Source organism: Nycticebus coucang, chromosome 20, assembly GCF_027406575.1.
Source record: "Nycticebus coucang isolate mNycCou1 chromosome 20, mNycCou1.pri, whole genome shotgun sequence".
Taxonomy (NCBI): domain Eukaryota; kingdom Metazoa; phylum Chordata; class Mammalia; order Primates; family Lorisidae; genus Nycticebus; species Nycticebus coucang.
The window spans coordinates 37,369,375-37,394,373 of NC_069799.1; the positions used below are offsets into that span (position 1 = coordinate 37,369,375).

Below are 24,999 nucleotides of genomic sequence, written 5' to 3' on the forward strand. Positions count from 1 at the left end.
AAAATCTATTAAGTGGATAAATGAGTGCAAAGGATTGTATATTTTGGTGCCTTGCGTTTCATCTTTTTCTTTAAAACCTGTGTTTCCAGAGATGTTTCACCAACAACCTATTTTCTATTCCTTTAGATCCAGTAAAGACTCTACAAGAAAGTAAATATAAAAACAATGAAAAATCACTTTGTATTACTCCTCCACCCTTCCTTTCCATATCTTTCCCATCCATGTGTATCTTTTATTCTGTATAGTTTTTATTTCTTCAGTGACAAGGAAGAAAAAAAGCTGGGCCCCGGTTCTGCGCCTGTAGCACAGTAGTTACTGCGCCAGCCATATATACCCATATACATGGGTTTTAACCTGGCCTGGGCCTGCTAAGACAACAATGACAACTGCAACAAAAAGATAGCCAGGCCTTGTGGCGGGCACCTGTAGACCCAGCTACTTGGGAGGCTGAGGCAAGAGAATTGCTTAAGCCCAAGAGTTTGAGGTTGCTGTGAGCTGTAACACCACTACACTCTAACAAGGGCTACATAGTGAGACTCTGTCTCAAAAAAGGAAAAAAGCTTGGCCCAATATCTGTATTCCGATAGGAATTCTGGAACACTTAGTACCTGACTCCCAGAGTGTTATGAGGATTAACTCACACAGTGTGAGGTTCCCAGCACAGTGCATTGTAGTGTACTTGTGAGCACAAAGTGCCTGGTCAGTTAACATTGCAGTAATCCGTGTGTGCATGTGGTTTTCCAAATGCAGGCTTCCTCAGATATTATGGCCTTCTGCAGGCTGTGTGAACTATAAAGGGCCAGCAGAAAATGTTTCAGCATGGTGGTTGGTGGTCTTCACTTGGACCTGAAGTATTTATGTTGTCACAGAAGTGTTGAGTATAAGGGACTCTGTACTATGCCTACTATATCTAGCTGAATGAGAGTGGTAACAGTTATGGAGAAGCAACATCAGCATGAACAGGAGACTTGTTAATAAAGCCAATCCGTAGATCCCCTTCCACCTTGAAGAATGAATCACATTTCTCAGAATGGGATCTGGAATAGCAGTTGATTTATATTCATATTGAAGCTTGCAAGATGATGCTCAGCTAAGTAGCTGTCATCTTTCAGTTATAATTCCATGGCTGTTGAAGAACCACCATCACCTGTGCCTTCTCTACAGAGTCTATTGATCTGGGTGGGAGCATCTATATGGTTTTAAGAAAGTGCCCCCTGTGATTCTTAAGATGAGGACAGGGTCAAGCATGTGGGCTTCCAGATCTGTTCTTCAGAGTTAGTTCACATTTTTTCCAAAGGAAGATCGCAGAACTTGCTCTGCTTGGGTTTGGTAGGGGTGGGTGGGGGTGGGCCATTGTGGCCTATACTTCCACTGCAATAACAGAAATTGCTGGTGTCAGTTGCAGGGGAGGGCACCTGAAGGAAAAGAGAAACTCATATTTTGATCGTTATGTAAAAGCTCAGTATTCCTGAATCTCTCATGTGACAAAGCATGTGAGTGTCACCTTTACTGCACTTCAAGGTCCTACCTATGGGTGTGGCGGTAGCAAATGAAAGGATTGTGCCGATGCCTTGAAATTCATATTCTCAAGATGCAGTTATGATTTGTCTGGATAATGTCACCTGACAAGGAATCTTAGAGAATCAAGAGAAAGAAGAAGAAATGGCAGGTTCTTCTCAGGTAAGTGTCTCCCAGGTCTGGGGCTGTGTCCACTTTTACTCCTAGAATGTCATATATTTAGGACTTGAAAACCTTTGCTTCTCTGCCTAACAAGATTATTTGAGCTACTTATTTTCCTTATGATATTCTAGAGGCTCTTTAAAATATTTCTCCCCAATTTACAAGAGCCTTCTCTTTGTTCTCTCCATGCAGGCTTTTTACATACTGCTCACAGTTTTCATCATGAACTTATGACCCGCAATATTGAAAAAGTTTCCTTTTGACAGATGAACATGGGAAGGTGTGGGTATCCAAGAGTCCTCTTGGGCATGGGGGTGGGTCCTCAGATATCAGTCAAGCACTATAGAGGTTCCATTTGGACACTCCATCATCTTTATGCCAAACAAGATTAAAAAATGTGCATAGAGGGTGATATCACTTGCCTCAGACAATGCTAAAGTTTCTGAAAAGCACTTTAATTAGAAGAGACATGCTCTCTAGTTTGCTAAAGAAGGACTATTTAAAGAAAAGCCATTAAAGTTATAGAACATGGGAAATAAATGTACATGGTTTGAACTTGGCATAAGACTGAATTTGGCATAATTAGATTCAGATTATGACTTAGAATTTATTTGTTGCCAGAAATTTCACAGCAGTGGTGTGGTGTATGCTCATGGGCACCTCAGACAAATTTATCCTCTCATAGTTGAAGTTAATTTTATTCACTTGTTAATTTATTTGCTTAATTTTTTTGAGGAAGAGTGTCACTCTGTTGCCCAGACTAGAGTGCTGTGTCAGCCTAGCTCACAGTAACCTCAGACTCCTATATTCAATTGATCTTCCTTCCTCAGCCTCCTGAGTAGCTGGGACTACAGGTGCCTGCTACTGTGTCCAGCTAATTGTTTTTTTTTTCAATCTTTAGTAGAGATGAGGTCTTGCTCTTCCTCAGGCTGAACTTAAACTGAGCTAAAGCAGTCCACCCACCTCAGCTTCCCAGGGTGCTAAGGGTGTGAGCCACTGAGCCTGGCCTATTCACTTGTTTAAAGTGGTCACTGGGCTTGGCGCTTGTAGCTCAAGCCGGTAAGGCGCCAGCCACATACACCAGAGCTGGCGGGTTCAAATCCAGCCCTGGCCCACCAAATAACAATGACAACTACAACTAAAAAATAGCCGGGCGTTGTGGCGGGTGCCTGTAGTCCTGGCTACTTGGGAGGCTGAGGCAAGAGAATTGCTTAAGCCCAAGAGTTGGAGGTTGCTGTGAGCTGTGATGCCATGGCACTCTACCCAGGGTGACAGCTTGAGGCTCTGGTGCAGTGGCTCACTCCTATAATCCTAGCACTCTGGGAGGCCAAGGTGGGCAGATTGCTTGAGCTCAGGAGTTCAAGACTAGCCTGAGCAAGAGTGAGACCCCATCTCTTCTAAAAAATAGAAAAGCTGAGGCACAAGAGTTGCTTGAGCCAAAGAGTTTAGTTGCTGTGAGCTATGATGACGACATGGCACTCTACCCAGGCAGACAGAGTGAGACTCTGTCTCAGAAAAAAAAAGGTGGTTGATGACAGATTCCTATACTATGAAGTTAATTATTTTTTTATGGTTTAATAAGTGTCTTTGGGAGTTGTACTCACTGATATACATATTATCACATTTTATATGGAAGTTCGCCTTTCCTCTTAATTTCTCTTTGCTTATAGCTTGCGTTAGAGAATGAAGTCAAAGAATTTACTGGTCAGATGAACCAGGATAAAACTCAGCTTCTGCCATTTTCTGAGAGTTTGACAAAATATTTTTCTTGGTATGGAAGACTTGGCATTTGTGCCAAGTTTGTTTGAAAAGCAGGAACTCCAGCCCTTCTCCATTAGGATCACATTTTAGTAAGCTCTCCAGTTAACAATAGTACACATTAAAATTTTAGTAGTGCCCTTTAATTCACCATTTTTTCCATATGAGAAACATACACAACTTACTGTATGTGATGCATATGTATGTGTGTGTATGTATACCACTCAAAAATTTATATCACTGTATTGCCCTTAATCTTATTATTTTATTTTTTGAGACAGAGTCTTACTATGTCATCCTCAATAGAGTGTGGTGACGTCACAGCTCATAGTAACCTCAAACTCTTGAGCTTAACTTATTCTCTTGCCTCAGCCTCCCAAGGAGCTGGGACTACAGGTGCCCACATCAACACCTAGCTAATTAAAAAAAAATTTTTTTTGAGACAGAATCTCACTGTGTTACCCTGGTTGCAGTGCCATGGCGTCATAGCTCACAGCAACTTCAAACTTTGGCCTCAAGCAATTACCTTGCCTCAGCCTCTTGAGTAGCTGGGACTACAGGGTGCCCGCCACAATGCTCTGTTAGTTTTTAATTTTTAGTTAGTTTTTAGTAGAGATGGGGTCTCACTCTTGCTCAGGCTGGTCTCAAACTCCTACGCTCAGGCGATCCACCCACTTTGGCCTCCCAGAGTGGTAGGATTTCAGGTGTGAGCCACTGTGCCTGGCCACCCTTAATTTAAATTTAATACTTTATCATCATGAAAATACAGTGTCTACACTTGTTTTGTGAATTTTTTTTGCTATTCTCTGTCTGAGTTAGACAATACATTAGAAAAAATAAGTTCTCTTCACTTTCTCATTTCACCTTTTGTCAAATTAAGAACGCTGTCCCTGGCCATATGTTAAATATGATTTCTTTCCTCAAGGGATTGTTGACATTCAGGGATGTGGCCATAGAATTCTCTCTGGAGGAGTGGGCATGCCTGGATCCTGCTCAGCGGAGTTTGTACAGGGATGTGATGTCAGAAAACTACAGAAACCTCGTCTCTGTGGGTGAGGAGAACTTTCCTTTAGGATCCCTAATGTACTTAAAAAGTTTCATTTTCTTTCTTTGCGCAGTGTTTTATGGGAATTTCTACTTTGCATGAATGAGTTTCAGATTTCTGGTTTCAAGGAAAACTTTGGAGCTTGATATAGAAATGAAAATGTACAAGATATTTTATCTGGACATGAACTGTCCCCTTTTGAATTGATCTTTATGTTTCACTCTAGATGGGTGACAATTCTAAAAATTTGATGGCATAAAACATTATTGTCCAGACCTTAAAATCCAATTTTTATCATTAATTTTTAATTCAGATGCTGGATAATGGAGCTAAGGACCCACAAATTTAAAATAATTTCTAAATATTCTAATGGTTTCTTCAGGAAGTATATTTTGAGCTTAATTCTCTAGAAACTTCTGTAACGTTCTTTTTTGTCTACTGAGTGTAGGACTGGGTTTGTAACTATAATCCTAACAAGAGTCATGTTACTTTTTTCCTATGAAATAGGTCTTGCTGCCTCTAAGATAGACCTGAATTCCTGTCTAGAGCAAAAGCAAGAGCCCTGCAATGTGAAGACACACGAGGCAGTAGCCAAACACCCAGGTAGGTGGGAGTGAATAAACAGATGACACAGGTGAGAGGTTCAGAGGTCTAGGTGGAAGCCAGATTTTTTTTTTTTGTTTTTTTGAGACAGTCTTACTTTCGCCCTCAGTAGAGTACCATAGCCTCATGGCTAACAGCAACCTCAAACTCCTGAAGTGATCATCTTGCCTCAGCCTGCCTCGTAGCTGAGACTATAAGCACCTGCCACAGCACCCAACTCAACTATTTTTAGAGACAGGGTCTCTCTCTCTCTTGTTCAGGCTGGTCTTGAAATCTTTTTTTTTTTTTGAGACAGTCTCTCACTATGTTGCCCTCAGTAGAGTGCCTGTGTACTCTGGTCACAGCTTGGGAGTTGTATTCACTGATACACATATTACCACATTTTATATGGAAGTTCCCCTTTCCTCTTAGTTTCTCTTTGCTTATAGCTTGCTTTAGAGAATGAAGTCAAAGAGATTACTGGTCAGATGAACCAGGATAAAACTCAGCTGTTGCCACTTTCTGAGAGTTTCACAGCTCACAGCAACCTCAAACTCTTGGGTTTAAGTGATTCTCTTGCCTCAGCCTCCCAAATAGCTGGGATTGTAGGTGCCTGCCACAACGCTCAGCTAAAAATTACAGTAACAGCCAAAGTCCCGTTCATGGCTTATAAGGGATTCCACGATTCCAGTTTTCTTCCATTTGGCGGGGAGGGATATGGGAATATCTGCATAATTTCGAGGAACTCTATTTTAAACCATTTTTATATTCTCTTTTTGCATCATGTCTGAAATGTGTGTGACTAGTGCTGTTATTGATATATGCTTCAGAAATCCCAGGAATACCAGGGACAGGTATATTTTCTGCTTTATGATTTTCTATCATATAGAAGGTTTTCATTGTTATTTCATAGGAATTCATGCTCAGTAACTTTATTAGAACACTAAGAGTCTCCCTTAAGGGATCCATGTTAGTCACAGGATTCCTACCACCCAGCCCCCTGCGAAATCCTATCTGCATCTGGTTTATAAGGTATTACATACAGGTCCCTAAGGAACATCTGAGGAGAAACACATGGTTTCAGTAACTCAAAGTGTAATATTGTGTTAGGAACCTTATGTAATTCTTTCGGTCATTAAATCATTTACATCATTACCTAAATAATTACTTCCATACCAGATAATGTGTTAATAAAATGTAGGTTAACTAGTATGGTGTTGTCATATGCTTCTCTGGAGTCAGATGAATGGAGATGCTGACAGTGCTGCTCCTTAGGAGCTGCGTGACCCTCACCACATTGCTTAACTACTGTGAGCCTCAGTCTTGTGGCTGTAAAATGAGCACAACTATAGCAACTCCTCCGTGTGGCCATTGTTAACGATTAAATGAGATGATGCTTTTAAAGTTCCTGGAGAAACTCCTAGCACAGTGTAAGTGATGCTTAGCATAGATGTGACTCACAGTCACCATCTTCCCTGTTAAGAGGTCCCCACCACTTTTCTTTGAACTTTTTTTGAGACAGAGTGTCACTATGTCACCCTCGGTAGAGTGCTGTGGTGTCATAGCTCACAGCAACCTCAAAATCTTAGACTTAAGCGATTCTCTTGCCTCAGCCTCTTGAGTAGCTGGGACTACAGGCGTCCCCACAATGCTCGGCCATCTCTGGTTGCAGTTGTCGTAGTTGTTCAGCAGGCCTAGGCCGGGCTTGAACTGCCAGCTTCAGTGTAATGTGGCCAGCGCCCTACTCACTGAGCTACGGGCGCCAATCCTACTTTGCACCTTATTAAATTCAGGTAATAAAAATTGCTCCTCAGGGCCGGGCTCGGTGACTCATGCCTATAATCCTGTCTCTCTGGGAGGTCGAGGTAGTTGGATTGGTTGAACTCACAAGTTCAAGACCAGCCTAAGCAAGAGTGAGACACCCGTCTCTAAAAAATAGCCGGGCGTTGTGGCGAGCGCCTGTAGTCCCAGCTCCTGGGGAGGCTGAGGCAAGTGAATCGCTATGGAGTTTGAGGTTGCTATGAACTATGATGCCATGGCCCCCTACCCAGGGCGACAAAGTTAAGCTCTGTCTCAAAAAGAAACTCCCTTAATATAAAAAATTAATAATATTTTACTTCAAAATTTTATGTTTTAGTATGAAAATATTAAAACAAGCAATCCACCCACCTCAGCCTCCCAGAGTGCTATGATTACAAGCATGAGCCATTCGTGTTATGTATATTTACATTGTTATTTAAAAGACCTCTAGAACTTTTATATCCTGCAGAACTAAAATTCATTGCCCATTAAAGAACAACTGCCTATTTCACCCCCTTTCTAGCTTTTGACAAATACCATTCTGCTTTCTATTTTTATGATTTTGGTTACTTAAGATTTTTCATATAGCTTGAATCATTAACTATCTGTCGCTTTGTTACTGGCTTATTTCAAGTGACAATGATATTCTTTTTTTTTTTTTTGTAGAGACTGAGTCTCACTTTATGGCCCTCGGTAGAGTACCGTGGCCTCACACAGCTCACAGCAACCTCCAACTCCTGGGCTTAAAAGATTCTCCTGCCTCAGCCTCCCGAGCAGCTGGGACTACAGGCGCCCGCCACAACGCCCAGCTATTTTTTGGTTGCAGTTTGGCCGGGGCCGGGTTTGAACCCACCACCCTCTGCATATGGGGCCGGCACCCTACTGACTGAGCCACAGGTGCCGGTTTGTCCTCATCATAGCCTGTGATAAGCTTTTCTTTTGTTAAGGCTGAATAGTATTTCATTGTATACATAAGCTACATTTTCTTTAACTGTTCAGGAGTCAGGAGACATCTGAGTTGCTTCTACCTTTTGCTTTTGTGCATAATGCTGCAGTGAACCTGGGTATATAAATAAGTCCAGGTATGTTGGACACATACTCAAAAGTGTATTATTGGATCAGATGATAATTTTATTTTTTTTGAGGAAACTTCATGCTGTTTTTCATAGTAACTAATTTTTCCCCACAAGTACCCATTTTTCCACATTCGCAACAGCTCTGTTATTTTGTTGTTTGTTTTATTGTGGCCATTTTAATGTGTGTGAGGTAATATCTTACTGTGATTTTTCTTTCTTTGTCATTTTTCTAAAAGTTAGTAATTTTGAGCATTCCTTCAAATGTATATTGCCCATTTTTATATCTCCTCTGGATATCAGTCCAATCCTTTGTCTATGTTTTAGTCAAATTATTTACTTTGTAATAAGTTTTGAGTTGTTTATATATTCTGGATATTAACACTTATCAAATATGTGATTCGAAAATATTTTCACCCTTGTCTTATGTAGCATTTTCACTCCACTAAATTTTTCCTTTGACATGCAGGAGTCTGGTGTTTGATGTCCCCTTAAAAATTTGTTTTTTCTTTGTTACTTAATGCATTTGATGTCATATCCAAGAAAATAGTACAAAGATCAATATAATGATCTCTATATTTTCCTTAAGAGTTTTGTGGTTGCATTTCTTATGTTTAACTATTTAATACCTTTAAAATATTTTTTGTATATGGTGCATGGGAAGGGTTCAACTTTTTTTTTTTTAAGACAGAGCCTCAAGCTGTTGACCTGGGTAGAGTGTCGTGGCATCATCGCTCATAGCAACCTCAACCTCCTGGGCTCAAGTGATTCTTCTGCCTCTGCCTCACAAGTAGCTGGGACTACAGGCGCCCGCCACAATGCCCGGCTATTTTTTGGTTGCAGCTGTCATTGTTGTTTGGCGGGCTCAGGCTAGATACACCCGCCAGCCCAGGTGTATGTGACTGGTGCCTTAGCTGCTTGAGCCACAGGCACGGAGCCAGGGTTCAACTTTTTTTTAATGTACATGTCTAGTTTTCCTTCCTTTTTTTTTTTAGAATATAAAGTATAAGTTTATTTTATATTAAAGAAAGGGAAGAGAGTCGGGGAGAAGAGATGAGAAAAAAAGAAGAGAGCAGGGAGTGAGAGAAGGGAAGACAGGGGTCAGGAAGGGAGAGAAAAGAGGGGAGAGAATGGCATGGCAGTCCAAAGAAAGAAGAATGCCAGCCCTTATCTAGTTTTCAACACCCATTTATTAAAAGTGTTCTCCTTTCCTATTGTCTGGTTGTACAATATTGTGAAAGATAATTTGATTATACACACAGGATTTGTTTTGGAGCTGTCTATTACATTATCTATTTATCTGTCTTTATATTGGTATTACATTATTTTTATTTCTGTGCCTTTGTTTTAAAATCAGAAAGTATAGTTCCTTTCTTTTTGGATGTTGGGCTATTCACAGTCTCTAAAAAACTTTTAGAATCAGGAAGAATAGTTCCTTTGGTTTTAGATGTTGGACTATTCAGTCTCTAGAAAATTTTTAGGAAGATTTTTACATTTCTGTGAAAGTACCATTGAGATGTTTTATTTGGAGGCCAGGCATGGTGGTTCACCTGTAATCAGCACTCTGGGAGGCCGAGGCAAGTGGATTGCTTGAGCTCCCGAGTTTGAGACCAGCCTGAGCAAGAGCAAGACCCAGCTCTAAAAAATAGCCAGGGAGTAGGGTGCCTACCCCATATACTGGAGGTGGCAGGTTCAAACCCAGCCCCGGCCAAAAACTGCAAAAAAAAGGAAAATAGTCAGGCATTGTGTCAGGCACCTGTAGTCCCAACCACTTGAGGCTGAGGCAAGAGTATCACTTGAGCCCAAGAGTTTGAGGTTGCTATGAGCTATGACACCACGGTACTCTACTGTAGGTAAGAAAGTCACCACGGTACTCTACTGTAGGTAAGAAAGTGAGACTCTGTCTCAAAAAAAAAAGAAGTTTTATTTGAAGAACATGAGCCAAAGTTTTATTTGTTCATTTCTTGATTTGAAGTAGTCTTTGATGACATCTTTGGTCATGGTCCTTAACTATTACGCAACTGTAACCAACCCCCTTTGTAGGGTTTTCCCTCTCTGTCAGTTTTACAGAGCCCTACCTATACTCCTAGTTTCTTGTTGTCATCGACTTTAATTAGGTTAATTTGGTGTGCAGCAAAAAGGCCGCTACCAATTTGACACACACAGGCTCAACATAGTTAGATACAAGCACCCAAAAATGGATATGGCATTTGTCTAAGGCATTGACAGCTACAGGAATTCCACATGCAAGCAAGGCCATCATGGATGAGGGTGACCTTCAGCAGCACTTGTAAAACAGTATTATTGACCATTACACCTTGAGCAGTAATACCTTCCTTGGCCATGGTGGTAGCTTGTGAGTGAAGCTGACTCTCAAATGGACCCGTGTATCCACCTCTACATGACTGTGCAGCAGGGAGAGAGAACACTGTTGGGATTTTGATAGAGGTCACACTGAGTTTGGGTAACGCTGTGTGCTATATAGATGCTATAGGAATATTGTCATCTTACTCTTGAGAAAGAATATATTCAAAAGTGGCTTTAATTTTTACATATTTTTGGGGATTGTGGGCTTTTGATTTCTAGTTTCTATTTTGGTCAGAAAAAAACATTTTGTTTAGGCTCAGCGCCTGTAGCTCAAGCAGCTGAGGTGCCAGCCACATACACCAGAGCTGGCAGTTTCAAATACAGCCCGGGCCTGTCAAACAACAATGACAACTATAACCAAAAATAGTGGGGTGTTGTGGCAGGTGCCTGTAGTCTCAGCTACTTGGGAGGCTGAGGCAAGAGAATCACTTAAGCCCAGGAGTTGGAGGTTGCTGTGAGCTGTGATGTCACTCCACCCAGGGCGACAGCTTGAGGCTGTCTCCAGGAGGAAAAAAAAAAAAAAAAAAAAAATATATATATATATATATATATACACACACACATATATATATTTCTGTTTGATTACTGTTATGGGTCTAAAGAGAGTGCGCCATGTGTGATTGAGAATACTATATAAGCTGCTGCTTTTGAATGTAGAGTTCTGTGTGTTTCTATTAAGTTTAATTGGCCTATAGAATTGTTCAAATTTTCAGTTTTCTCACGGTTCTTCTGTCCAATTTTTATATTCATTATTAAATTTAGGGCTTGACGTCTCCTATAATTATTGTGATGCTATGTATTTCTTTCTGTATTACTTCATATATTTGGGAGCCCTGGTGCTAGGTGTGTGTGTCTGTGTTATAGATTTCTAGTAAATTGATCAATTTACTTTGTGACAGTTTTTTGACTTAAAGTGTATTTTGTCTAATTATGTCCACCTTATTCTCTTATATTGTGTTGTGTTTTATTTTGTTTTGTTTTGTTTGAGACAGAGTCTCACTCAGTTGCCCTGGGGTTGAGTGCTGTGGTGTAAACATAGCTCACAAACTCAAGCAATCCTCTTGTATCAGCCTCCTGAGCAGCTGGGACTACAGGTGCTGCCACAGTACTTAGCTGCCACAACGCTTGGCTAGTTTTTCTATTTTTAGTGAAGATGGGTCTCGCTTTTCTCAGACTGGTCTCAAACTCCTGAGCACAGGTGATCCATCTGTCTCAGCCTCCCAGAGTACTAGGATTACAGGATTACAGGACTGAGCCACCCTGCCTGCCAAGAAATGGAAATTTTATAAAACATCTTAAAGTATAGCAATGTCTTTTAATCTCATAACAATTTCACTTCTACCAACCATAAAAAGTATACTTCTTTACATTCTTCCACTTTGTTCTCAATGTCAAAAATTGTAATTTTTTGTCTTATATATTTATTAACAGATTTTTTTCCACATTAAAAAAAATTCTACAAGGTGGGGCACAGTGGCTCACGCCTGTAATCCTAGCACTGTGAGGCCCAGGTGGGTGGATTGCTTGAGGTCAGGAGGTTGAGATCAGCCTGAGCAAGAGTGAGACCCTCTCTCTACTCAAAAAATAGACAAACTGAGGCGAGATCTTTTGAGCCCAAGAGTTGGAGGTTGCTGTGAGCTATGATGACACCATGGTACTCTACCCAGGGCAATAGCTTGAGACTCGGTCTCCAAAAAAAAAATTCTAGAGTAGAATTTTAAAACATTTATATACCATCTTTATGATGGAAGAGAATTCTTTATCTGTGTATATGTTTATATTTAACAGGAAATTTTATATTTTCATGTGATTTTATAATCTTTCTGAGTGTCATTTTATTTATCAACATAATAGTCTCTATCTAGCATTTCTTGCAGAGCTGTTCCATTAAACTCTTAACAGATACATTTTCTTCCAGTCCCTGGATTATTTTTTTCAGGCTGTTAAACTTTGCTGGGTAGAAACTTCAGTTTTATTTATTCCCAGTTGCTTTTGGTTTTGTTTTGTTGTGTTGTAGCATGTTGCATTTTGGGTGTCATATGCAAAACATCATTATGTCAAAGACATTTCTCCATATTCTTTCTTGGGGAAGTTATACAATTTTTGGTCTAACATTTGATATTAATCCCTTCTCAGTTTTTTTTTTTTTTTTTTTTTTAGAGACAGAGTCTCAAGCTGTCGCCCTGCTTAAAGTACTGTGGCATCACAGCTCACAGCAACCTCAAACTCTTGGGCTCAAGAGATTCTCTTGCCTCAGCTTCCCAAGTAGCTGGGATTACAGGCGACCAGCACAGTTCCCAGCTATTTTTTTGGTTATAGTTGTCCTTGTTGTTTGGCAGGCCCCGCGTGGATTCGAACCTGCCAGCTCTGGTGTACGTGGCGGGTGCCTTAGCTGCTTGAGCTACAGGCACTGAGCCTCAGGTTTGTTTTTTTTTTTTTAAATATGGTTAATTTTATTCATGTAGACAGCCACATTTGTAGCTTCATTTATTGAATACACTGCTTTCCCCTTTATGTATCTTCATGTCATTGTCCAAGATTAGTTGATTGTACACTCATGTGTTTATTACTGCTGTCTCTTTTCTGTTTCAGTGGTCTACGTGTTTTGTTTTTATTTTGAGATGGAATCTCACTTTCTTACCCTCAATAGAGTCCCAAGGCATTATAGCTTATAGCAACCTCTTGGGCTCAACTTGTGTATTATGAACATTTTATCAATATTAACTTTCCCAATCCATGAACAAGAGATATCTTTGCTTCTTCAATTACTTTTATCAATATGTTATGGATTTTGGTGAATAGAACTTTTAACTCTTTGTTAAATTGAGTCATAAATATTGTATACTTTTTTATACTTTTATAAATGAGACTGTTTGCTTAACTTTTTTTCTGTTTATTTTAGCATAGAAATGCAAATAATTTTTGCATGAAGCTTTACTGGCTGGATTTATTCTATTTTTTAGGATAGTCTTCAGAGTTGTTTTGTGTTTGTTTGTTTGTTTTTGAGAGAGTCTCAGTGAGTAGAATGCCATGGCCTCAAGGCTTACAGCAATGTCAGACTCCTGGCTTCAAGTGATCCTCTTGCCTCAGCTTCCCGAGTAGCTGGGAACACAGGTGGCTGCCATAAACACCGGCTAATTTTTCTAATTTTTATTTTTTAATTTATTTTTCATGAGACAGAGTCTCACTCTTTTGCCCCTGGGTAGAGTGCCATGGCATCATAATTCATTGCAACCTCAGACTCCTGGGCTCAAGTGATCCTCTTGCCTCAGCCTCTCCAGAAGCTGGGACTACAGGTGCCTGCCAAAATGTCCGGCTAGTTTTTCTATTTTTAGTGGAGACAGGATTTCTTACTCAGGTGTCAACACCCAGTTCATTTTTCTATTTTTAGTAGAGATGAGGTCTCATTCTTGCTCAGGCTGGTCTCAAAATTCTGAGCTCAAGGGATCGTTCTGCCTCAGCCTTCCAGAATGACAACGTTATAGGCAGAAGCCACTATGCCTGGTTTCTCTTCTTCTGAATATCCTAACATGCATATATTTATTCACTTTATGTGCACTGTTAACCTGCTTTCTTCACTTGTTCATTTTTTTCCTTCTAATTGGCTACTTTCTTTCTTTCTTTTTTTTTTTTTTTGAGACAGAATCTCTCACTTTGTTGCCCTGGTAGAGTGCCATGGTGTCACAGCTCACAGCAACCTCAAACTCTTGGGCTTAAGCGATTCTCTTACCTCAGCCTCCCAAGTAGCTGGGACTACAGGTGCCCCCACAGTGCCTGGCTATTTTTTTTTTGTAGTTGTGATTTTTACTTAGCTGGCCTGGGTTTGAACCCTCCAACCCCAGTGTATGTGGCCAGCACCCTACCCACTGAGCTATGGGCACCACCAGGAGAAGATATTTAACTTATAAAACTAGTCTATAATGACTGAAGGTGTGTGCTCCTTCAGATTCAGGAACATAAACATAAGAATACACAAACACACACAGAATCATAACACACAAATCATAAAGGATCAGGCAAACCTGATTCCTACCAATGAAAATTTAAATCATTTGCCAAAAAATGTAGACTTCTAAATTGACTAACAAAAACATTAAAATAGTCAATCACCTTTTTCTTGGTGGGTTTGAACCCGGCCTGGGCCAGCTAAAACAACAAAGACAACTACAACAACAACAACAACAAAATAGCTGGGTGTTATGGCGGGCACCTGTCATGGTACTCTACCCAGGGCCACAGCTTAAGACTTTGTGTCAAAAAAATAAAAATAAATATCTTCTCCTATTTTGTCAGTGGGCTAAAAATATTTTTACTGAGATTCCACTCAGTTGAATTTGGAGCCAGGTCCAATGACTGCTTTTGGGATTGTAGTGGATTCTTTGGTGGCAGACCAGGTATCAGAACATTGTATGATCATGGATCCTGTCTATGGGAATACTAAACTTGTCTTTAAGATCTTGTTCAGTAGAACTGGAGCTGAGACAACAAACTGCAGTTGTTTCTGCAGATGGGGTGCTCATACAGTAGATGTGGATAGTTTTGGCTCCTGATGGGAATGTTCTCATCTAGACATTAGACAAATGTCTGGATGGGCAGGACTGATCCCTGCTCACAGTTGAGATGGAATGTAACTGGTTCATATGGCTGCTGCAGCTGAGACTTGAAGTCTTTAGGTTTGTCTCTTGGTTTATGTTGTGTCTCTCTGTAGGTGTTTGTGTGGGCAGGGCTGCTGACAGAGACTGGAAGGGAGTTACAGGAATGCTTAATATTCATAGTAAGACTAATCTTGGCAGTCCCGCCTTCATAGAGACAGATATATTGGCTTTGAGACTGGCCCCAGGTTAACCAGCCTGATCCTGGACTGTGGCTGCATGCAACTGGAGGCAGCCAGGTCACAATGTTGCTTTAAGATCCACATTTAGATCAAAGTTCATACATCTAGAATCACAGATGGATGTTTCTCCTTGACCTGTGTGGGCAGGATATTTTTTCAGACCATAGAGGAGTGGTGAAGAAGGTGGGTTTGGGGCTGACTCAGGTGCCACAGATAAGAGCAAGGTCATCAGGTCTCTCACCTGAGACACAAGTGGGTATGAATCTTCCTGGGTGTCCTGGCAGATGACAGTAATGGCAAGACCAACACAAAATAGGCTATCATTAGGTTCCCAATGAGATGTGTCTATTTTTGTTCTGTACAAACATCTATACAAAACCACTTGGTTTTGAGCTATGCTAGGGCACCACAAACTCAAAGAGATCTGGATCCTGAAGCTCCCATAAAAGCAGATTCAGTGGGGCATGGCTCCTACATTGTATCATAAGGATACAACGGGGGGGGGGGGGGGGGGGAGCTCCTGGTCTGTCATCTTTTGTTTATGTGCTCTCCTATATGTTTTACTTTTTATAAATATTATATATCAAATTGGTCTGTGATTTTTTTTAGGTTCAAATGTTCTGAATTGAAATGCTTGAGTTTACATGTTATATAAGAATTAGATTATCAGTAGAGACATTTATTAAAATATTTGAATGTGGGCGGCGTCTGTGGCTCAGTGAGTAGAGTGCTGGCCCCATATACCGAGGGTGGCAGGTTCAAACCCCACCCCGGCCAAACTGCAGCAAAAAATAGCCAGACATTGTGGCAGGCGCCTGTGGTCCCAGCTACATGGGAGGCTGAGGCAAGAGAATCGCCTAAGCCCAGGAGTTGGAGGTTGCTGTGAGCTGTGACACCACGGTACTCTACTGAGGGCGACAAAATGAGACTCTGTCCCTTAAAAAAAAAAAAATTTGAATATAAGTTTAAGTTTACTGGAATAAGGAATAAGGAATCATTAAAATGTGTATGTATTTTCCCAGCCTATACATATTTAAGTGATGGTATAATTTAATCCAAAATGTTTATTGCATTAATTCTCATGTTTTATAACATTTATATAGTTCTTTTATTTGAAAATATAACTTTTCTTAGCTTCTAAAGAAAGTATTATAGCCATTATATGTTGTATGAAAATAGCACCAATATATTAAAAACAAAGTTTTATTCATTTAAATTTTCTCAGTACTTTTTTGTTAATGTTTATAATGCGTTTTATATGAAACTTTATTGCCATACATTAAATAGCAATGATTCAAAATGCCTGTTCTTTTTTTTTAAATTTATTTATTATTAAATCATGGCTGTGTACATTAATGCAATCATGGAGCACCATACACTGGTTTTATATACCATTTGACATATTTTTATCACACTGGTTAACATAGCCTTCCTGGCATTTTCTTAGTTATTGTGTTAAGACATTTATATTCTACATTTAGTAAGTTTCACATGTACCCTTGTAAGATGCACCATGGGTGTGGTCCCACCAATTGTGTTCTTTTTTTTTTTTTTTTTTGAGTCATAGTGTCATTATGTCACCCTTGGCAGAGTGCTGTGGAGTCACAACTCACAGCACCCTCAAACTCCTGGGCTCAAACCATTCTCTTGTCTCCACCTCCCAAGTAGCTGGGACTACAAGCACCTGCCACAATGCCCAGCTGTTTTTTGGTTGTAGTTGTCATTGTTGTCTGGCAGACCTGGGCTGGGTTTGAACCCACCAGCTCTGGTGTATGTGGCTGGCACCCTAGCCACTGAGCTACAGGCACCACCAAAATGCCTGTTCTTAATGGATTTACACAATTGAAAATTGTAAGTATGTAAACAATTACTTTTCTTTTTTTTTTGTGGTTTTTGGCCGGGGCTGGGTTTAAACAATTACTTTTCAATTGTATGTCTATATTATATCCGTATTACATGCATTAAATTTAATTTTCTTTTTTTCAATTCCATACTAATGTGTTTCTTTTATGCTCTTGAGATTAGTCAATCAAACTTTTTTCTTTTTGTCCTTAATATGATTGGAATAATAATTTTCAACTCTTGTACAGTTCAAGACTGAAAGGGGTTTGGTGGTGTACTCAGAGATAGACTGGGAGAAGTTCAGGCCAAGTTCTCTGGAGGAAGAGACTCAGACCCACCTGGGCGAAGATGGCAGCTGTGCAGAGTGGGGCTGGATTGTATACTGGGCACAGAGTGAGGAAGATCGCTCACAGGTTGCTGGAAGGCTTTGGTGGGCTAGAGTCTTTCTGGTGGAACTCTTGAGGGGGAGCAGGTAGGCCTTTTGTTCTGGGAGGGGAAGTAAGGAAAGGGTTTATGTCCCTAACAAAGTCAACATGGTATTTAATTTATAAGTTATGCATATTATCTGTGAGCTGTGCAAACATCTATTTTTTGCCTGTATAAATATCGCACCTATTTTGTTCATAACTTATCTTACAAATAAATTCACAGTCTATTTATTGTTTGGATCTATATCATTATGTGAGAGAAACACTTGTGTTACCTGTAAGCAGTTCTCTTTTTTAGTGTTTAGTTACTTTATTGGCTTTACTTAGCCTTGAACTGATGCAAAATTACAGATATAATAATGTTTTCAGGCCGGGCGCAGTGGCTCATGTCTGTAATCCTAGCACTCTGGGAGGCTGAGGCAGGGGGATTGCTTGAGCTCATGAGTTCAAGAGCAAAAGCAAGACCTTGTCTCTACTAAAAATAGAAAAACTGAGGCAAGAGGATCCTTTGCTTGAGCCCAAGAGTTGGAGGTTGCTGTGAGCTATGACACCATGGCACTCTACCCAGGGCAACAACTTGAGACTTTGTCTCAAAATAAATAAATAAATAAATAAAATAATGTTTTCATAACATCAGGCCAGGTGGCACAGTGGCTCATGCCTGTAATCCTAGCACTCTGGGAAGCCCAGGTGGTTGGATCGCCTAAGCTCAGGAGTTTGATACCAGCCTGAGCAAGATTAAGACCCCCATCTCTACTAAACATAGGGGGAAAAAAAAAACTAGCTGAGCATTGTGGCAAATGCCTGTAGTCCTCAGTACTCAAGAGGCTAAGGCAAGAGGAGCTCTTGAGCCAAAGAGTTTGAAGTTGGCTGTGAGTTAGGCTGAGGTCATGCCAGTCTACCCAGGGCTACTGAAAAAAAATGGCCCTGTGTGGTGGCCTGTAATCCTAGCATTCTAGTTTCTGAGGCAGTTGGTTTGCTTTTGCAAACTCCATGCTTGGAGTTCCAGACCAAGCATGAGCAAGAGCAAGACTCTGTTTCTACTAAATATAGAAAAAAGCTGAGTGGTATGACAAGTTCCTATAGACCGGCTACTCAGGAGGCTGAGGCATGAGTCTAAGAGTTTGAGGTTGCTATGAACTGTGACGATGCCATAGGACTTAATCCCAGAGTGACAATGAGAATCTGTCTGGGAGGGGGGAAAAATATATATATATATACACATATACATATACATATATATATTTAGCCTGTTTCATAGAACATTGCAAATAAGAATTCCTTTCATATATTCCTGGTAATAGCCCTAAAAACAATAATAGCTTACAATTGCTTTTTAAAAAGCTCTATAATAGCCTAACAATGGGTACTATTATGAATTTTTATCATACTGTGAGGTGAGGTGCTGATATTTTTCCCCATGTAAAATATATTTTTAAATTTTTATTTATTTATTTATTTTTATTTGTTTTTTTTTTTTTTTTTTTTGAGGCAAAGTCTCATTTTATCACCCTCAGTAGAGTATTGTGGCATCATAGTTCACAGCATCCTTAAATTCTTGGGCTTACATGATTCTCTTGCCTCAGCCTCCCAAGTAGCACGGACTATAGGTGCCTAACACAACGCTGAGCTATTTTTAAAGATGGGGTCTTGTTCTGAGGCAGGCTGGTCTCAAACTCCTGAGCTCAGGCAATCCACCCTCCTCAGCCTCCCAGAGAGCTAGGATTTTGAAATATAATATTTAGGCTCGGTGCCTATAGCTCAGTGAGTAGGGCGCTGGCCACATACACAGAAACTGGTGGGTTCGAGCCCAGCCCGGGCCCACTAAACAACAATGACAACTGCAACAAGAAATAGCCAGGTGTTGTGGCGGGCGCTTGTAGTCCCTGCTACTTGGGAGGCTGAGGCAAGAGAATCACTTAAGCCCAGGAATTTGAGGTTGCTGTGAGCTATGACACCACAACACTCTACCAAAGGCGACATAGTGACACTCTGTCTCAGAAAAAAAAAAGTATCTATCTATATATATATGTAATATTTAACTTGTTAAAATGATTTAAGATTAATGCAGAGTTCTGGTCTGTATTAACATGTAACATACTCCATTCTTGGTCTTCCCTATTACACCCAATTTTATCCATCTTACATTAATATAGTCTAGTTGTTACAATTAAAAACCCAATACTGGGCTCGGTGCCTGTGGCTCATGCGGCTAAGGCACCATCCACATACACCAGAGCTGGCGGGTTGGAATACAGCCCCAGCCTGCCAAACAACACTGACGGCTACAACCAAGAAATGGTCGGGCATTGTGGCGGTTGCCTGTAGTCCCAGCTCTTTGGGAGGCTGAGGCAGGAGAATCACTTAAGCCCTAGAGTTGGAGGTTGCTGTGAGCTTTGATGCTATGGCACTCTACCAAGGGCGACAGCTTGAGTCTCTGTCTCAAAAAAAAAACCCAAAACCCCAATACCAACACATTATTACTATGTTAAGTCCATTACTTTATTCCAGTGTTCTTACTTGCACCAAATGTCCTTTATCTATTCAAGGATACCACTTTTTGTCTACTGTCTTGTCTCCTCTTGAATTCTCCCCAGTTCACCAAAGAAAAAGGAAATAACACACAGAGGTTAAATAGCCCCACTAATAATGTATAAGTGTTCTATATTTCTCACATTCTCACCAGCACTTTATTTTGTCTTTCTGATTATAACCATATGAACTGGAGTAAGCTGGTATTTCGTTGTGATGTGAATTTGCATTTCATTCATTTTTAGTACTGGCAGGCACCAAGCTACAAACATTCAAATTACATATAACTTGCACTTACGGAGGCTATTACATTAAGTGCCTGACTTACATACATCTGACTGCCATAGGACTTACTTGTGAATGGAGATTATAACAGGTAATAGGTAAATGTACCTGTTCCAATTACAAACAAATTCAGAAACTTATAGAACCTATCTTGTTCATAACCTGTGGACTGTCTATAATGTTGAGCATCTTTTTATGTACTTGTGAGCAATTTATATGTTCTGTATATTAACCTAATGTATGTAAGGAAAGATTTCTTTATTCATTTGAGAGCTTTGGTATTTTGTGCATATGTGATAGATTCCTGTCATTGAGCTACTTTTTTTGGTTATGCATATTGTAATAGATTCCTGTTGTTAAGCCACTTTTAATGCAGTTTTTGGAAATTTGTGACAGTTTTTTGACAAGATTCATTCTGTCACTCAGTGTGGAGTGCATAGACTTTTTTTTTTGGTTATTGGCCGGGGCTGGGTTTGAACCCGCCACCTCTGGCATATGGGACCAGCGCCCTACTCCTTGAGCCACAGGCGTCGCCCGGAGTGCATTGACTTAATTATAACTGCCAGCAAATTCCAATAGCTAGGCTCAAACAGACTTCTTACCTCAGTGTCCCTAGTAACTGCGACTACAAACATGCACCATCATTTCCAGCTAAATTATCACATTTTTATGTAGAAATGGAGTCTCACTATGTTACTCAGGCTGCTCTCATGGTTTTGGCCTCAAGTGATCTTCCCACCTCACCTGCCCTAACTAAGCATTAGTGTTATAGGTGTGAGCTACCATGCTTGGCCTTGTAACAGTTTTTGATATAACTTATATTTTGTCTGTGACAATATTTGGCATTTTATTCTGTATTTTTATTTATTTATTTTTTTAGAGACAGAGTCTTTGTTGCCCTCAGTAGAGTGCTGTGGCGTCACAGCTCACACAACCTCCAGCTCTTGGGGCTTAGGCAGTTCTCTTGCCTCAGCCTCCCAAGTAGCTGGGACTACCGGTGCCTGCCACGTCTGGCTATTTTTTTGTTGCAGTTTGGCTGGGGCCGGGTTTGAACCCGCCACCCTCGGTATATGGGGCTGGCACCCTACTCACTGAGCCACAGATGCTGCACAGGTGCTGCCCCTATTCTGTATTTTTAATCCATTATTTCATTTTCCGCATATTTCCTTAACGTGTAAAGTGGTATTTTTGTAGAAATCATAAAATTAATTCTTCTTTTTTGACTGTAGTCAGCTAAGTTATATCTTTTGATTGATTTAATTTATTTATATGTAAAGTAATGACTCAAAGGGAATGACCTACTATTGCATATTGTTTATTTCATTGTAGATCTTGTAGTAATTTTTTCTTTTTCTTTTCTTTTTTTTTTGAGACGGAGTTCTGTACCATGACTTCCTAACTCATAGCAACCTCAAACTCTTGGGCTCAAATGATCCACTTGCCTTAGCATCCCAAGTAGCTGAGACTACAGGTGCCTGCTACAATGCTCCACTACTTTTTCTATTTTTAGTAGAAATGGGGATTTCGATCTTGCTCAGGCTGGTTTTAAACTCCTAAGCTCAAGCATCTGCCTGCCTCAGCCTCTCAGAGTTCTAGGATTACAGGTGTGAGCCACTGTGCTCAGCCGTCTTATAACAATTTTGATTCTGTCTTCCTCTCTTAATGTCTTCCTTTGCGTTTTATTGGTTTTTGTAGTGACACTTCTAATTTTGTTATTTCCTTTCTGTATTTACTTACTATAGGTATTCCAGTTGTGATTATCATGCTTAAAACATCTTAAAGTTGGGCCGGGTGTGGTGGCTCATCTCTGTAATCCTTGCACTCTGGGAGGCCGAGGCAGGGGAATTGCTTGAGCTCAGGAGTATGAGAGCAGCCTGAGCAAAAGCGAGATCCCTGTCTGTACTAAAAATAGAAAATCTGAGGCTTGAGGATTGCTTGAGCCCAAGAGTTGGAGGTTGCTGTGAGCTGTAACACTATGTCACTCTATCCAGGGCAACAGCTTGAGACGCTTGTCTAAAAAAAAAAAAATCTTAAAGTCATAGCAATCTATTCTACGCTGATAATTTGAATTGCATACAAAAACCCTGCCTCCTTACATTGCATATTGTATTTTATTGAAGTTTTATTATATCTTTTTGTATTATGTATACATTAATGCAGATTTGTGGTTATTTTTAGTCTTTTGAAATCTGTATCAGCACTAAAAGCATTTTTGCACCATTATTCTAATAATACTACTGGTATGTATAATTAATTTTGCCAGAGAACTTAAAAGTTTTATATGATGGGTGGCGCATGTGGCTCAGTGGGTAGGGTACCGGCCCCATATACCGAGGGTGGTGAGTTTGAACCCGGCCCCAGATAAACTGCAACAAAAAATAGCTGGGTGTTGTGGTGGGTGCCTGTAGTCCCAGCTACTAGGGAGGCTGAGGCAAGAGAATCGCCTAAACCCAAGAGTTGGAGGTTGCTGTGTGCAATGATGCTATGGCACTCTACCGAGGCCAAAATAGTAAGACTGTCTCCAAAAAAAAAGTTTCACATGATTTTTTTTCTATCATATTATTTTTTAATGTGAGGAACTAATTCTCTTTAGGATTTCTTGGAGGGTAGGTATTGTGGATATGAATTCATTCGGGTTTTGTTCATCTTTTTTTTTTGAGACAGAGCCTCAAGCTGTCTCCCTGGGTAGAGTGCTGTGGCATCACCGCTCACAGCTACCTCCAACTCCTGGGCTCAAGCAATTCTCCTGCCTCCGCCTCCCAAGTAGCTGGGACTACAGGTGCCCACCACAATGCCTGGCTATTTTTTGGTTGCAGCCGTCATTGTTGTTTGGCCCACGCTTGATTTGAACCCCCCAGCTCAGGTGTATGTGGCTGGCACCTTATCTGCTTGAGTCAGAGGCACTGAGCCAGGTTTTGTTCATCTTAGAAATTCTTTATTTCTACTTTATTTTATTTATTGTTTTTCTTTTTGAGACAGAGTCTCAAGCTGTCACCCTGGGTGGAGTGCCATGGTGTCACAACTCACAGCAACCTCAAACTCTTGGGCTGAAGCGATTCTCTTGCCTCAGCCTCCCAAGTAGCTGGGACTACAGGTGCCCGCCACAATGACCAGCTATTTTTTTTGTTGTTGTTGCAGTTGTCATTGTTGTTTTAGCTGGCCCAGGCTGGGTTTGAACCTGCCAGCTTTGGTGTATGTGGCTTGTGCCCTACCCACTGAGATACAGGTGCCACCTCTATTTTATTTTAAAAGACAGGACAGTTTGCAAGAAAAGATGTTCTTGGTGGTAGTTGTCATTTTTTCATCTCTTTGAATATATTATCCTCCACCATGTGGCCTGCAGGACACTTTGCTGAAAGTTTTTTGATCTTAAAGGAGCACCTTTGTAAATGCCAAATCACCTTTTTTCTTGCAAATTTTAAGATGTTTGTAACTTTTAAAGTTTTGCTTTTGCCTTAGTCCTAGCTAAAGTTGTCTGAACTTCTTTTAATTTTATTGTATTTTCTCCTCCAAATTCACAAATATCTTAATTACTATTTCAAATAATCTTTCCTTTTTCTTTCTCTTCTCATTATACATTTGTCATTATAAGTATAATGGCTTACTTGATACTAATCTGTAAGTCCCATAGGCTCTTTTCACTGTTCCTCATTTTATTTTTTTTGCTCTCTTGAGTCTATACTTTTTTTTTTTTTGAGACCAAGTTGCCCTCAATAGAGTGCTATGGTGTCACAGCTCACAGCAACCTCCAATTTCTGGGCTTAAGCGATTCTCCTGCCTCAGCCTCCCAAGTAGCTGGGACAGCAGGCACCCAGCACAATGCCTGGCTATTTTTTTGTTGCAGTTGTCATTGTTGTTTAGCAGGCCCAGGCTGGTTCAAACCTGCCAGCTTCAGTGTATGTGGCTGGCAGTGTAACTACTGTGCTACGTGTGCCAAGTCTTTTTTTTTTTTTTTTTTTTTGAGACAGAGTCTCACTTTGTTGCCGTGAGTAGAGTGCCATGTTATTATAACTCATAGCATCCTCAAACTCTTAGGCTTAAGAGATCCTCAGTTTTCTTGTTTTTTTTTTTCTTTTAACACTGAATCCCACTTTGTCGCCCTCGGTAGAGTGCCATGGTATCATAGCTTATAGCAACTTTGAATTCTTGAGCTCAAGTGATCCTCTTGCCTCAGCTTCTTGAGTAAGCTGGGACTACTCGTGCCCACCACAATGCATGGTTACTGAATATTTATTTTTGACATTTGATTAGGCTATGTTTCTTTGTTTCTTTGATGTTTTGGTCATTTAAAAAGCATCTACCTGGCTCAGCGCCTGTGGCTCAAGTGGCTAAGGTGCCAGCTGCATACACCTGAGCTGGTGGGTTCGAATCTAGCCTGAGCCTGCCAAACAACAATGATAGCTGCAACCAAAAAATAGCAAAAATAGCCGGGCATTGTGGCGGGCGTTCTGGCATGGGCCAAACTGCAGCAACAACAACAACAACAAAAATAGCCGGGCGTTCTGGCGGGCGCCTGTAGTCCCAGCTACTTGGGGGCAGAGGCAGGAGAATCGCTTAAGCCCAGGAGTTGGAGGTTGCTGTGTGCTGTGATACCATGGCACTGTACCCAGGGTGACAGCTTGAGGCTCTGTCTCAAAAAAAAAAAAAAAAAAGTACCTACCTATCCCATCCTTTATGGAATACTATTGTAAAGGGGACAACTAGAACCATTTAGGTACAGTAGATAAGCCAAACGTTTCTCCAACCTGTCAGCTGTATGTGTCTGTATCGTCC

At 40.6% G+C, this 24,999-nt stretch overlaps 1 protein-coding gene across 3 annotated transcripts in view; it reads left to right on the plus strand.

Moving 5' to 3' along the window:
- The window catches only part of LOC128572790 (zinc finger protein ZFP2-like), a 44,140-nt gene that overhangs the window by 14,101 nt on the left and 5,040 nt on the right, over positions 1–24,999 (plus strand). Inside the window, exons 2-4 of one of the 3 annotated variants that reach the window (XM_053572877.1) lie at positions 1,522–1,680; positions 4,364–4,490; positions 4,991–5,086. In XM_053572877.1, coding sequence (XP_053428852.1) covers positions 1,663–1,680; positions 4,364–4,490; positions 4,991–5,086 — 241 coding nt within the window. In that variant the 5' untranslated portion in view covers positions 1,522–1,662. Of the gene's footprint in view, positions 1–1,521; positions 1,681–4,363; positions 4,491–4,990; positions 5,101–12,563; positions 12,727–24,999 lie in introns of those variants that run through there. The other 2 variants (XM_053572879.1, XM_053572878.1) reach the window with 2 other exon arrangements.